The sequence below is a fragment of the Austrofundulus limnaeus genome, unplaced genomic scaffold (genome assembly GCF_001266775.1).
Source record: "Austrofundulus limnaeus strain Quisiro unplaced genomic scaffold, Austrofundulus_limnaeus-1.0 Scaffold57, whole genome shotgun sequence".
Lineage (NCBI taxonomy): Eukaryota > Metazoa > Chordata > Actinopteri > Cyprinodontiformes > Rivulidae > Austrofundulus > Austrofundulus limnaeus.
In genome coordinates this window covers 1,416,178-1,429,454 of record NW_013952459.1, presented here as the reverse complement: position 1 = coordinate 1,429,454, position 13,277 = coordinate 1,416,178, and the positions used below count along the sequence as shown (strand labels likewise).

General features: G+C 36.8%; 1 protein-coding gene across 2 annotated transcripts in view; it reads right to left on the bottom strand.

Moving 5' to 3' along the window:
• Nucleotides 1-847: 847 nt before the first annotated feature.
• brinp1 (bone morphogenetic protein/retinoic acid inducible neural-specific 1) overlaps nt 848-13,277 on the bottom strand; it is a gene marked incomplete in the record, with an annotated part of 117,023 nt that continues 104,593 nt past the window's right edge. The window contains 3 exon segments of one of the 2 annotated variants that reach the window (XM_014009384.1): nt 848-5,312; nt 6,169-6,204; nt 9,780-10,002. In XM_014009384.1, the coding sequence (XP_013864838.1) occupies nt 4,172-5,312; nt 6,169-6,204; nt 9,780-10,002 (1,400 nt within the window). 2 annotated transcript variants of the gene reach the window in all.

Below are 13,277 nucleotides of genomic sequence, written 5' to 3'. Positions count from 1 at the left end.
ATCATTATTGTTTTGTTGTCTGTACTGCATGTGTTAAGTCATGATAATTACTTGYGTGTTGGGGTGCATGCTGTCAGGAATGGAGGCAGACTAAAAGGATTATTGGAAATGCCCACTTGTTGGGCCAAAGTAAAAAAAAAAWAAAAACWATTTTCCACCACAGAGTTTTCCATCAGTGGAAAAAGTATCAACCACTATTACAGAGGTATAAGTTGCTACTGGTTCCTGTGTGAATACTCTGTAATGGCCTATTGTTACTTTTTCTTCAACCTCTAATCCTAAATGCTGCAGTAGCACCAACTCTAGAATATTACACAGACACTATTTTGTTCCACATAACGTCTTATAACAATAATCTCAAAGGTGATAAGAACAAACAACATATAATTAAAAAGGAGCCAAATATATATAAAAATAGCCCAATTTTTTATGTTTTACCCATTTTAGCGCTTTTGGTTTCAGTACAAACATTCACAAAAAAAGAAAAAACACTTTAAAATTGTGCAACAAGGAGGACAAAAAYGATGATGTTATTTATTTAGCATCCAAATTCCCCAGAACACACATCTGATAGGATCTGATGGCATTTGTTGGAAGCAAGCCTAAACAGACACCACCAGGCCCAAGGGATCTATTGGTAATCTTCTAATATAAGATGCTCTAAGACATCAATAGGTGTTCTTTGCCAAAGCGCTTGGTTTGAGATGTTTTGGCAGCAAAAGAGGCTTCTACTTTGAAACCACATGTAATATTGAAACTACTTGTAAAAAGTAAAAGTGTTTTACAGTACAGCACTAAATTTGAATGTAGTTTTGGTAAAGGGAAACTGTACAAACAAGCCTTGCTCTTCTTATTAAATATAACATTTTAATGAGAAATAGATTATTATATGAAACATTCATTTAAAATTAGCTGATATAATAATCTCAACAGAAAAGCAAAAAAATACATAGGCAAGGTATTAGGTGTAAAAACGCTCAGACAAATTTATGAATACATGTACAGTAAGCAACACTGTGGTAGCATAATGCCATACGAATAAATGTGCTTGTTTTATGGACCATTTATGTGGCTCAAAACTGAATGCAATATACAACAATAAAAAAAAAGTCAGAGATGGTCATGAACCAAATTCAGTACATAAAACATGAGTGCCCAGTATTTTGTGCTAATTTATTTGGAGGGTTTTTTTWAAATTCCCTTTTAATACTGATAGTTTATGATAGTGTTGCGGTAGCACAGCATTGTTACTGCAATGGAGATCCTATTTACACATATATTGTACAACAGGGAGAAAAAAATAKCCACCGTTAATTTAATATTTGTTGTTTTTGCCTGGTGGTCAGTTACCCCTCATGCACAAACCTCCTTCCAGGTGTAGTGTACCAGAGGTGCCAGGAGAATATGTTTGAATAAAAGGTAGGGTCCTAAATCCTGGAACTATTCAAAGTCATTACTTTAAGGAAATTTAAGCTTTTTTTTTAAACTCTGAACAGATTAAAGGGACTGATAACAGGCACTTAATAATAATAATAATAATAATAATAATAATAATAATAATAATAATAATAATAATAATAATAATAATAATAATTTAATTTGGATAATCCAATACTGATACTTGACAATCAAGAAAATAACATAACGTTCATGGTTCTGACCTTTAAGAGGTCTTTTAAGAGTTCTGTTAGTTTGTCAGCTCAGCTCTGTCTTCTTATGGGAACATCAGTCATTTCACAAAATACATCGTGTAGAATCTTGACTTACTTGCATAGCAAATGCTTTGTCACAGAATATTTTTAACCACAAACAGCAAGTTGTGTACCTGGAGGAAAAGCCAAATATGTTTTTGATTGTCACACTAGTTACTGCCTTTTGAAAACAGTTTGCACATCTGACTCCATATCGACTACGAAGACAACAATTTAACATGCATAAACACCCAACAACAGCACATATACTGTCAATGTTTTGCTGTGGTTGTATTAGCATTGCTTTATCACAAAAGTAATTTGGCAAATACTGAGAATGATTATTCAATGATTCACACTCAATAGATTTCATTCCATGTACAGTATGTGTGAATACACCGGATTGCTCAAAAAACAAAGCTAGCACAAGCATAAAGTTACTGTGTGTCAAATAAAACATAGCATCGTGCATTTTGTGCTAATGCTTTTCAGTTCCAGTTCCAGTTGACAATTATTTGAATGTTCTGATGCAAGCACCGCAGTATAGGTTTAAACAAAAGACAAAGCTGAGCTTTTGTTGTCTCAGGCTGTGTATTGTTAAACTGAATAGGCCCACAATTTTCAGCTGTTGATTAACACAACATTTGCTTCTTCAATAATAATGTAAAAGCAAATTTTGCCTCAGAGGAAAGAAAACGTTTTAGTGCTGGTAACACAGCAATAAATATACTTTTGATTTCCTGTGTTAACTTACCAATGTCTGCAATAAATGAGTTGCATAAGTTTTTGTCCTTCTTTTCTTCAATATCTAGTAGCTGATAAGACCTGTGATGAACACTACAATACTAAAGATGTTTCAGTATTGGATTACCCAAATCAAGTGTTACCATCCATACATAGGTAGTGTTTCATGTTTCAGTTTGATGATTTGAGTGTTGAACAAAGTTGCAGCTCCTTTTTTGCTCGTCAGCAACATGCAGAGGATGTTAAATTTTATATCTCAAAAGAAAATGACATTTTTACACATGGTCATCAAAAGCTTACAGAGTAACACTGCCAAAAAGGTATTATAAGCTTTAATATAAGATTTTTCTTCTTTGTCTTTGTCTTCTTTTTCCTGCAGCACAAAATACAAATTCAATGGCTTTACAACACAATCTCGGTCAAGATAATACAGTATGCGTTCCCGGGTCATTTTACTTTTTGCTGTGCTCTTATCTGAAATCATTTGAGAGAATGAAACAAAGACATATGAATGGAACAAGTCAGAATGAACTTTATGACATACTGTATGTCTATACCTCAGAGAAGTGTATGGCTTTAAGTTGTCTTGCAAATGTGCCTGAACGATGAATGCTTTACACTTTGCTCTTGGTGCTTAAAAGCTCCACAAATCAGCAGTCACAACATGTACATTTTGCAAAGCTGTACAAAATAGCATTGATTGTTAAATCTTCAGACCACAATATTGCATTCACGCACCAGGAGGTACTGCCTTGTGAGAGAAAGAAAGAAAGAAAGAAAGAAAGAAAGAAAGAAAGAAAGAAAGAAAAAGAGACAACAGCTGGAATTTCAAACACAAGGGGGTGAAAAAGCACTCGAAATGCAAAATTCTGCAAAGACAGGGGTCGATCTCAAGTGACACATTCAATTAACAAACAGCACTACGCATTAAGCCAAAACGGGAAAAAAAAATAGAAGGAAAAAAATACAGACATGCCCTCTCACACTTACACACATTCACCCACATATATGTATATATAAACAGCTGGCTTTTGTTACTTGACATGAATATCCATTACTGCCCTGCTGTGCGCCTTTTGTGTCAGAACAATGACAGAATGCTGAATAACTCACAGAGAGCAATGCAGATTTACTGTGGGTCTGAAACATAATAAAGAGTTTATAAGTAATGTAGTGACTACTTATTCACTAGACCTATTTATTCCTTACAATGTATAAACATTTTAATACTAAACTGTCATAATGTCTGAAATATCCTTCAAGTTTGGTGAAATAAAATGATATCTTCTCTGCTCTTGTGTTTCTTTTTCATGTTCCTTTAAAAATGTATTTTTTTCCTCAATAAAGAATGGCAGTTTCAGATATAATAACCTTTGATCCCTTAGATTATAATCAAGGCCTCCTTTTCACCAGTACACAGATTTAATATATATTTTTTTTCCACTCTCTCTTTTAAGTTCTTTAAGGGAAGTACAGACATGCTGGGACAAATATGATACAGTCTTTGTAATGTTTCCACTGATCTTCTTTATCTGCCAAAACAGCTTTTCATCAATGGCATTTCCTCTTTCTTTTTTATTTTTTTTAAGAATTATACTTACAAAGTTAATATTACATCAAAAGGCAGAAAAGGTCAAAAAATGAAAAGGGAAAAAATTAAATTAAATTAAATTAACATTCCCTCATAGTTAAGTTGGATGTTTCTTTAATTTCTTGTCCTTGTGTTAATGTTATGCTCAACAGAGTTTAGCAGTCAGGTGATCTGATTGTTTTAGTATCTCTGTGCTGTACATGTCCAATGCATGGTTCACTCGAATCATCTCGCTGTTGTTCAGTTTCAGCCTGTGCTTTAGCATACAGGAGAAAAGGTCCAGCTGGGGTTTGCCAGGTGCAGAAGGAGGCGCTAAACGGTTGATCCGATCCCTAATGTCCAAGAGCAAGAGCATGACGGACGAGGATGAGTAGAACTGAGTTCCTTGCGTGTACGACTGGTTAACCTGCTGTACGGCACTACGGAGCAGGTCAGCATTAAAGCGCAGGCTGTAACCAAACACCTGGATGTCAGAGATTTTGATGTAGATCTGCCGCTTGTTAGGGTCTGCAAGATCCACTGGACCCTGCCCTGTATCGTTGCGGAGGCCCGTTGGAATCTTGGCACGACTACGCAGGTAAATGTGCACCGTCTCAAAGAAGGTCTTCCACCTGTTGCCCAACAGAAGAGTCCAGTTGAAGCACTGGGAGTTTTGCAGTCGTGTCTTTTCCCATCGTGGGTAACCATGTTCACCAAAGGGCATACTCCAGCCTTCTGAATGGCTGCCACTGAATGGGTTGACATAGACAAAAAACATGGGATCAATACTGCTATTTCTCATCTGACAGATCTTCATCGACAGACCGATTATCATGTGGAGGTAGTCCATCCGGTTTTTATTACTTTTCAGAGTCAGAGACATGCGCTTACGCCATCGTGGGTCAAAGAATGTCTCCAGCCGGATCTCATTACTAATGAAAGTGGTGTGAATGTACAATCGTGAATCCATCTTCTGTAACAGGTACTTTAGCTCCAAGTCCTGAAAGTCCAAATCGGTTTCAAAGCTAATGAACTGCTCGCTACGTTCTGAGTCCACATTCTGAGGCTCACAGCGACCGCGGTATAACTTGTAGCCCTTGTTACAGGAGCCACACTGCGAGATGTTGGCCAGGCTGCACATGGCACAGCTGTTGTTGCCACCTATGACACATGGAATAGGTCGCTGGCACAGAGTGACTCCTGTGTGGCACACGCATGTCCTTTGGCTTTCCAGAAAGGTCCCCCAAAACCCATTCTCGTTGCAGTACAGGAAGGACTGAACCCTGTTGAGCCACTGCATCACAGATCTGGAAAAAAAAAGAAGATGGATATTGGGACAGACGTATTAGCAGTGATCATACTTTTGATCTGATTCAAAATGTAACTCTTGTTAAAAGAAATACAGTAATGTAAACCAGTATCAAGTATTTACTAAATGTTGTCTAACTTCATCTAATTTATTTTCCTTCCTTTCTTTAATTTTCCTTTCAGATATCTTCTTGTGTCATTTTGAGAGTATTGTAACTTTTTTTTATTTCTATAGTTTTAGAGAAATCTTTGGTCAAGGTTAGCTTGACATGTAAATGAAATTGTCAAAATGCTGTGTCATCAATGACACAGCATTTTGTACCAATCAAGCTTCCTAAACAGTGGTGTCAGGATGTTTTCAGACACCCTTGAAGTGTTGCAAACTGCTGTCAATCAGCTTGAGATGGAATAAAGTTAAGGTTATTTTTGTTTTTGCATACATTTATAAAGAAATATTCAGACTGAAAGTCCAAAAAATATGTAGAAAAATGATTAACCTCTCAGTTGAATGTTTATTTTCAGATCTAAAGACTCCATTTCATTTCGAGCCTGTCTGTGGCTCTGAGTCTAAACAAAATGGCTGCAAATCACATGATTTCATAAAACTTATCGAAACCCTGGTCACACCCCCTTGGGAAGGCTCCTCTTATATCAATGGTGGAATGTCAGAACTGTAAACTATAATGAGTATATTCTAATGGAGTGAGGCACATTTTAAAAATAGACTTGTTGATTCTCTTACTGTGTAAAGTAAATAATTGCGACCAATCACAAAGGATATCATATTAGACTGTATCTAAAATTCAGTTAATCAGTCATAAAATATTCTTCACATTATYATGTAAAATTATATACCTTTCAGAAGAAGAAGTGACTGGGCCCAGCAACTGCCTGGTGTCAAAAAAAATAGAAAAAAAGAAAAAATAAACAAATAAAAAACAGATAGCTAAACCACCCGTTCTACTTAGAATTGATTTCCCTCAGTTTAGTATGTTATTTAATTAAATTTTGTAATAGAAGACCAAGGAAGAGCAACATTATAGTGAAAGAAAACAAACAATTAATAAAAGACTAAAAAATACAACAATTTAGCCCAGCCATATTTAAGAAAAAAATGGACTACTTAGAATTGCTTTCCCTCTGTTTAGTGTTATTTAATTAAATTTTGTAATAGAAGACCAAGGAAGAGCAACATTATAGTGAAAGAAAACAAACAATTAATAAAAGACTAAAAAATACAACAATTTAGCCCAGCCATATTTAAGAAAAAAATGGACTAAGTCAAATGTTTACTKTACTATCTGGCATGTTAAACATTATCTATCTCTCCATTATTGTATAGATGCTAAGGTCACACACCATTAAGTATGTTTGACTCTGAACATAAATAATTAAAGCCAGTGAATAAACTGAATGCAAATGATTTGGCTGGGAATAACCCAACTCCATATCTGTCACTATTAATCATTTACATGAAGACTCTTAAGTTCATTGTACCTGAAGGAAGCTACTATACTAATAAAGAAAATGCACTGGCAAATCTATTTAGGGTTCCACTGTGAGTGTTTACCGCAGGAATTTATGATGCTTGTAATGCATGGGTGCCTGGTGGAGAAGTAAACCCAGAACAATGATACGGTTGTTAAGTGTTATGAAGTTTTAAATATAGCAGCAAGAATGCTTTTGGTACCCATCTTTTACAAGTTTGTTTAAATAGATTTACTGTCTGACTTTTCTTAAAAAATGTAGCTATTAAAATTTAAAACTTTTCTTTGTTTTACATTTCACTAGAAAGATTCACATCAGGTTAATAATAAACACAGGAAGTAACTTCCTCTATATTTATGTTGGATCCATTTTGTGATTAAACYAAAAGCTGCATGGTACCAGTTTAATATTGAAGCCCTTCGCTACGGCTGCAAGTCAGAATAATTAAATTCAATCAAACTTTCTATGTGGATGCATTAAGACCAACTACATATTGCAGTCCCTCTATTTTTAACATAGTTATGAATATGCTGTTCATTAGTTCACATTCAGAAAATCTGAAGCAAAGGAATACATTCAAGCATGTTCCCTAGGCAACACAGCATCCCAAGAGCTTTTTCTTGTCTGTTTTCACTTCTAATTTGCTTTTGCAGCACATGGCAACAAATACTTGAAATCACAGAGCTCTGGCAAAGCAATAAGTTCTAATATCTAATATTGATATTGTATGCAGTCCAGACACTGGAAGTGCAAGTTTTATTGTAATCTGAGGGCTTGCTCGCTTATCTGTAATATTGCAGGATTATTTTTTTTTCTTATCTCAAGACCATTGAGCTATTGGTGTTGTGGTAAACTTCACTGTGCCTTCAGGTTCATGTGTTTTCTTTTATTTCCTATGCTTTCTAACAAAGAAAAAGAGAGAATGAGAAGGTGGCAAACACACACACACACACACACACACACACACACACACACACNTGTTTGGTGTGGCCCGCCTGTTTTAATCTGTTTATAATCTCTCAGCCCCTGGACATCAACAGTGTGTGTAGATGTGGCCATGTTTTTGCTACACACACACACACACACACACACACACACACACACACACACACACACACACACACACACACACACACATATATTCCCCACTTGTTGATCAGACAAGAGGACTGTGTGGTGTTAAAGACTGTTATGTCGGTAGTGTAATATGTGATCAAAGCAGTCATTGAGGCTTAGGTATTTACAGCTGGGGGGTGGGGGGGGTGGGGTTCTCCCAGAAGAGGAGTGTAGATGCTCTCAAAACCACTAGAGAATTCACTGAATGTGATTTTCACAGCAGCTCGCTAAACGCTCTACAAGGGAGCAGGTGTGACTGTGCTATTGCCTCTACATTTATGAAGCACGGAGGTTTTGATTGCTGGCTGGTCAGTGCCTAGGTCTTGTAATCCTGAGGTTGAAGGTTCAAGCCTTGGATGCATTAGGAAGAGCATTTGCCAAATCTTCCATGCAGTTTTGCTCGTTATGGTGGTCCCTGTAGAAGGTAGCAGCCAAAACAACAACATATACTGTACTGTATAACCTGGGGGAGGGCAAAATGATCTTTAATGTAATCTGTTGGAATTCAAGGTCTGGGTGCCTATTCTTTGTCACTTTGGCAAGGAAAAACAGTTTTCAATTTCATTATTAATGTTATTTGTCACATCTTTATTGATGTATTTTTTTTCCAAAATTGTACTGTCAAATTAAAAATAAGCTTAGCAGTCTTTAGTTTGCCAGTAAGATTTCCCTGAGCAACTTTGGCCCAGACCAAGAATGTACTAAATGTGCTTTCAGCTTTGCTCAACTTTCTTGTCTCCTAAAAAAAAATAAATAAATAAATAAAAATAAAAAGTAATTGTCCCCTAATGATCATGTGGTATAGAAGAGCCAGTTTCMGTGGACAAGGCTTATTACATAGGCTAAAAACACATTCTGTGATAATAAAAGTGATTGTAGAATACAACAGACTTTTTAAACATTATACATTATTATACAACAAAACAAAGTGATAAACGGTTAAACATATTTGATCCAATAGGAACACAGAAAAAAAGATCATAGGACAAAGACTATGGAAATGACACCCTGCACAACAACAGCTCGGTAAGACCTTCCTAAAATATGTGATGAAAACAAATAAGTCCACCATCTGATGCAAAGCTGTTTCACACCAGCAAACAAATAAACACGCTGCTCTTATTTCCTGTGCCATCAGGCACGCTTGATGTTTACTCCATGGAAGACGAAGCACATACTGCAGCTCTTTGATAACACTTCAGAACAAACCGGTGCCAACTCTCTCAGACAAATGGGGGTGTACTCCACTTTCTGTCAGGGGCAGTTGACAATGGCTGATTTTAGGTCCACTTAAATTAATATTTAACTGATTCTGCCTCCATTTCCCCACAGATGCCACCTACGCTGACTAGCTCTGGGGACATTTTGGGTGGCAGTCGGTATCTTGCCATAGTTTGCATGGTGTTTTGTGATTTACTAGTGGGATATGGGACATTCTTGGCATTTCCTGTAGTGCCGACACCATGGTATGTCAACAGCGAGGCTCTTAAGCTGCAGCTGCAGTAGGTGGTGACAGATGTGTGCAATGACCTAACAAGAAAACTCCCACAGCTACATTTACTTTTCAGTCTTCTAAGTAAAATGCAAGAGTGAGCTATAGTGTTTTGGGCATGTGCAAGCCTCAGCACTAAGTTGACTTGATGTAAAGTAAAAAAAAAAACCACAGCCATAAGCTAAAATCTATTATAGATGACCTGCTCTTTGTTCATGGTTCAAAAGGTAATATTTAAAATAAACTCACTAATCAAATCTATTTTTTTGTCTGAAACTATTTTTTTTTCATTTAAATTAGAAACACATAAAATATACTGTATCAAAATCTTTGGTTTTATATTCTACATTAAGGTCATATTTCCACCCACCTCTCCCTAGGCATCTGGTGGCTGGGATTGTGGTGACAACGGATGCTGAGGCTAAAGAGCTTGCGGGCGGTGCGCTGGATCTTGAGCCGCTGGATCTCTAGGGAACTCTGAAGGAGTCTGTAACGGGCCTGCAGGTCCCAGTCACTGCCCCACAGAAGATGAACACTGCTGATGGGCAGGAAATGAGTCGAGGGGAGCCTCTTCAGGAATGACTTGAACTCATCTAGGAATGGATGAAAGAGTGGATTGCACAGCAGAGAGATAAATATTGAGGAAAACAAATACATGGGCATTTTCTATACTAAAACCTGCACACATACAAACAGTACACAGAGTGTAGATGTTAATGAAAACATATTTCAATGAACAACTCAAGGAAAGTGCAGATTTTCTTAAGATTGTGAAAAATAAATTTATTTGGCAGATTAGATATATTTTCTGTTATTATTATCGCTATGTTCTGTGTTATAAAGTTTGAAATTTTTGATTGATTCTGATGTATGTGTAGAAAAATAATACTCTCAAAACAGTTATCATCATCCTTTCTGTACTCCTAGATTACTACCCTGATTTATTTTTTAAGCTAGTGGCGATTGTCATGCTGTTGCCCCTAAAGCCTTGGATCACAATTGGTTGTCTTCTTCAGAGTGAGACATTTTCAAAACTAGACTACTGTTTGTGTCCAGTCAGGTCTGGCACATAGGAAAGACATCATAGTGTTTTGAATTTTTGTTCAAGATCCCACTTCAAAACACCTGAACCACTGCTTAAATAACCTAAAYCTAATCTCAGTCTGTTTCAAGCTTAGCATATAAAAAAAATCTATTGAAGCTTAATGCCCACTGCTATCATAGTTTAGGTCAGYGGTATTCACTCCTAGTCTTTGATGGTCACTGTCATGCATGCTTTAAATGCTTCTCTGCTCTGAAACATTTAATTTGAAYGAGTGAGTGACTAAYAGGCTTCTACAGAACTTGAAGAGGTACTTCAACCATTGAATCAGGTGTATTAGAGTAGGGATATTAGTAAAACATGCAGAATAGTGGCCSTCAAGGAGCAGGATTGAACACCCTCAGTTTAGTTGATGCATAATAACTAAAAGGAAATGTGCAAAATATGAACGTGTTTTTGCTGAGATAAAATGTCATGGTGGAATGCTTCACATAAATATGCTCTGTGACGACAGAAGACTTTGCCTCACTCAAATCATATATTCGAAATGTGCATCTGCAAAACATGCCAGTCGTCTCTTACAGCTGTCCCCGAGACATGTTAACAGTATTAACCGGAGTTAAGAGCTCTTTTTCAGCCACAGCTGAGAAATGTCAGAAATTCCTCCACCCTCATCCCAGGCATGTCAGAGCTTCTGTTCCCTTTTTCTTCAAAGACGCCAGAATCCTTCTCCTCCCCTGTTTTGAACTTGCCACAAACCTCCACCCAGCTTTCAGTCATGTCAAACGCCTTTCACCTCCTTTTCTCGAAAAACCAGGGCATCACCAGCACCTAACGTTCTGTGCTAGCTACCTGAAAAACACCTCAATTATAAACTTATGTTTCAGTGGCAGCTCAATAGTAGGCAAATTATTTTATAAAAGCTTAAACATCTTGTATGCCTTCCTTTATTAAGTCCCCAAAACAGTCCCAGGGACTCTTATCTAAAGCTACACAGAACACCTTATCGCAGGATTACAGCTCTCAATTTAACAACACTTTACCTTTTGTGCCATTGCATCTCACTTTGTTAGCTCACACTAGTAATCAATTTTTCTAACTAATGTTTTAATAAAACTACCAGGTTGTACGTATAGTTGATTTCCCAAATGATTAGTAGTTAATGCCAGGTAGGACAGAGTGGGAGATAATATTTGGAATGCTCATTCTTCTGGTCAGTAAATTCTAGATGGCAACTGTTCTTCAGTGTTCATAGATAATCTGTGATTAAACAGGGAAAAAAAGCCAATGTTTATGTATTATTGAAGTACCTAGATGTGTATTAATTTAGTGTCTTCTTTCTCAATATTTTTTTGCTACTTTGCAGTAAATTTTGCATTTTCTTTGCACTAATTTGTGCACTCTCAAGCACTTATGCTTGCCTTCACTTATAATAACTAATTCTTGTGGGAAGGCTGACTTGTTTCCTGATATAGTTGTGCCCATCYAACAGCCACACTTTGTGTCAAACATGGATGTGAGCAAAACCTGTGCTGCTCTGCAGCAATAATTGCAGTTAGACAGATAACTAGATTAGCTAGTTTGCTCATGTGTGCTCGCCGACTGCTGCTGAGGCAAACCAAGACAGTGTGTAGCTGTAATTACCAGGATAGCCTTAATAATACATGTCACTATGACTAAAGACAAACCTGCATGCATGTTTTTATGATAATGGCTGAGACACATTAGTTTATACTTGGGGTAACACTAACGACATGCAGCGGTTCAGTGTGTATAGTGAAGTGGCATCGCTTGTGCAGCTTATCTCTTGTTACTAGAGAAACAGTACAAGTCCTGTAGAGCTGTGTTGGCATGTGTGTCATATCTAATGAAAGTGCCATAAGTTCACACCTACACAGCAAAATTATTATATTATTTATTACTTTAGATGGAACATTTTAACAAAGTAGTCTCAGCTCTGGTGAGTACACTGCACTTGGTGCATAAACTGAATATCCACAGAACAACTTTCATCCTCAAATTCAGCTTTTGTCCGAGCAGCAACCATGTTAACAGACTCAGACGGCACCGCCAAGCTGCAGCTGTGCTCACAGCCAATGACTTTACACAGGCAAAGCTCTGCCTCCTGATAGGATTACTGAGCAATGAATGCATCATGTCCAGTGTCAGATCATCTTCTTTCTGTACCTGGAGAACAAATCCCTCTGCTGGCAGTATTATAGCACACCAACTGTCAAGTTTGATTGGGGGAAAGCAACAAAATACCATAGTGCAGTGTAACACTGTTTTTAAGAAACAATTTAAATATGTCATGTGTGACATCATCAAGAAACAGAATACCCAGTGTTAATATGTCTAAATGTGATTATGCTTAAATATCTTTCATTTAAACTTTAGCATCGTTTGATAGGACACTATTTGAAACATTTTACAATGGTGTTCTTAAAATTTCATAACTCAATAAAAGCTAAACTTCACTTCTGACACTTTGTTAAAAAATATAGATAGGATCTTTGTTTGAAGATTTTGCATGTTCTTCTTGTGATTGCATGGGTTTTCTCTGGATACTCTGGTTTCCTCCCAAAGACCAAAATCATGCACCTTAGGTTACCTTCAGATATATGATCTTAATGGGATTTGGTTTAATAATTGTTAATAATAATAATAATAATAATAACAATAAATTTGGTGTTTTTAAGGTTACACCAAATCAACTCACTGTGAACTGTGGTAAAATTGTTTCTTGTGTGTGTGTGTGTGTGTGTGTGTGTGTGTGTGTGTGTGTGTGTGTGTGTGTGTGTGTGTGTGTGTGTGTGTGTGTGTGTG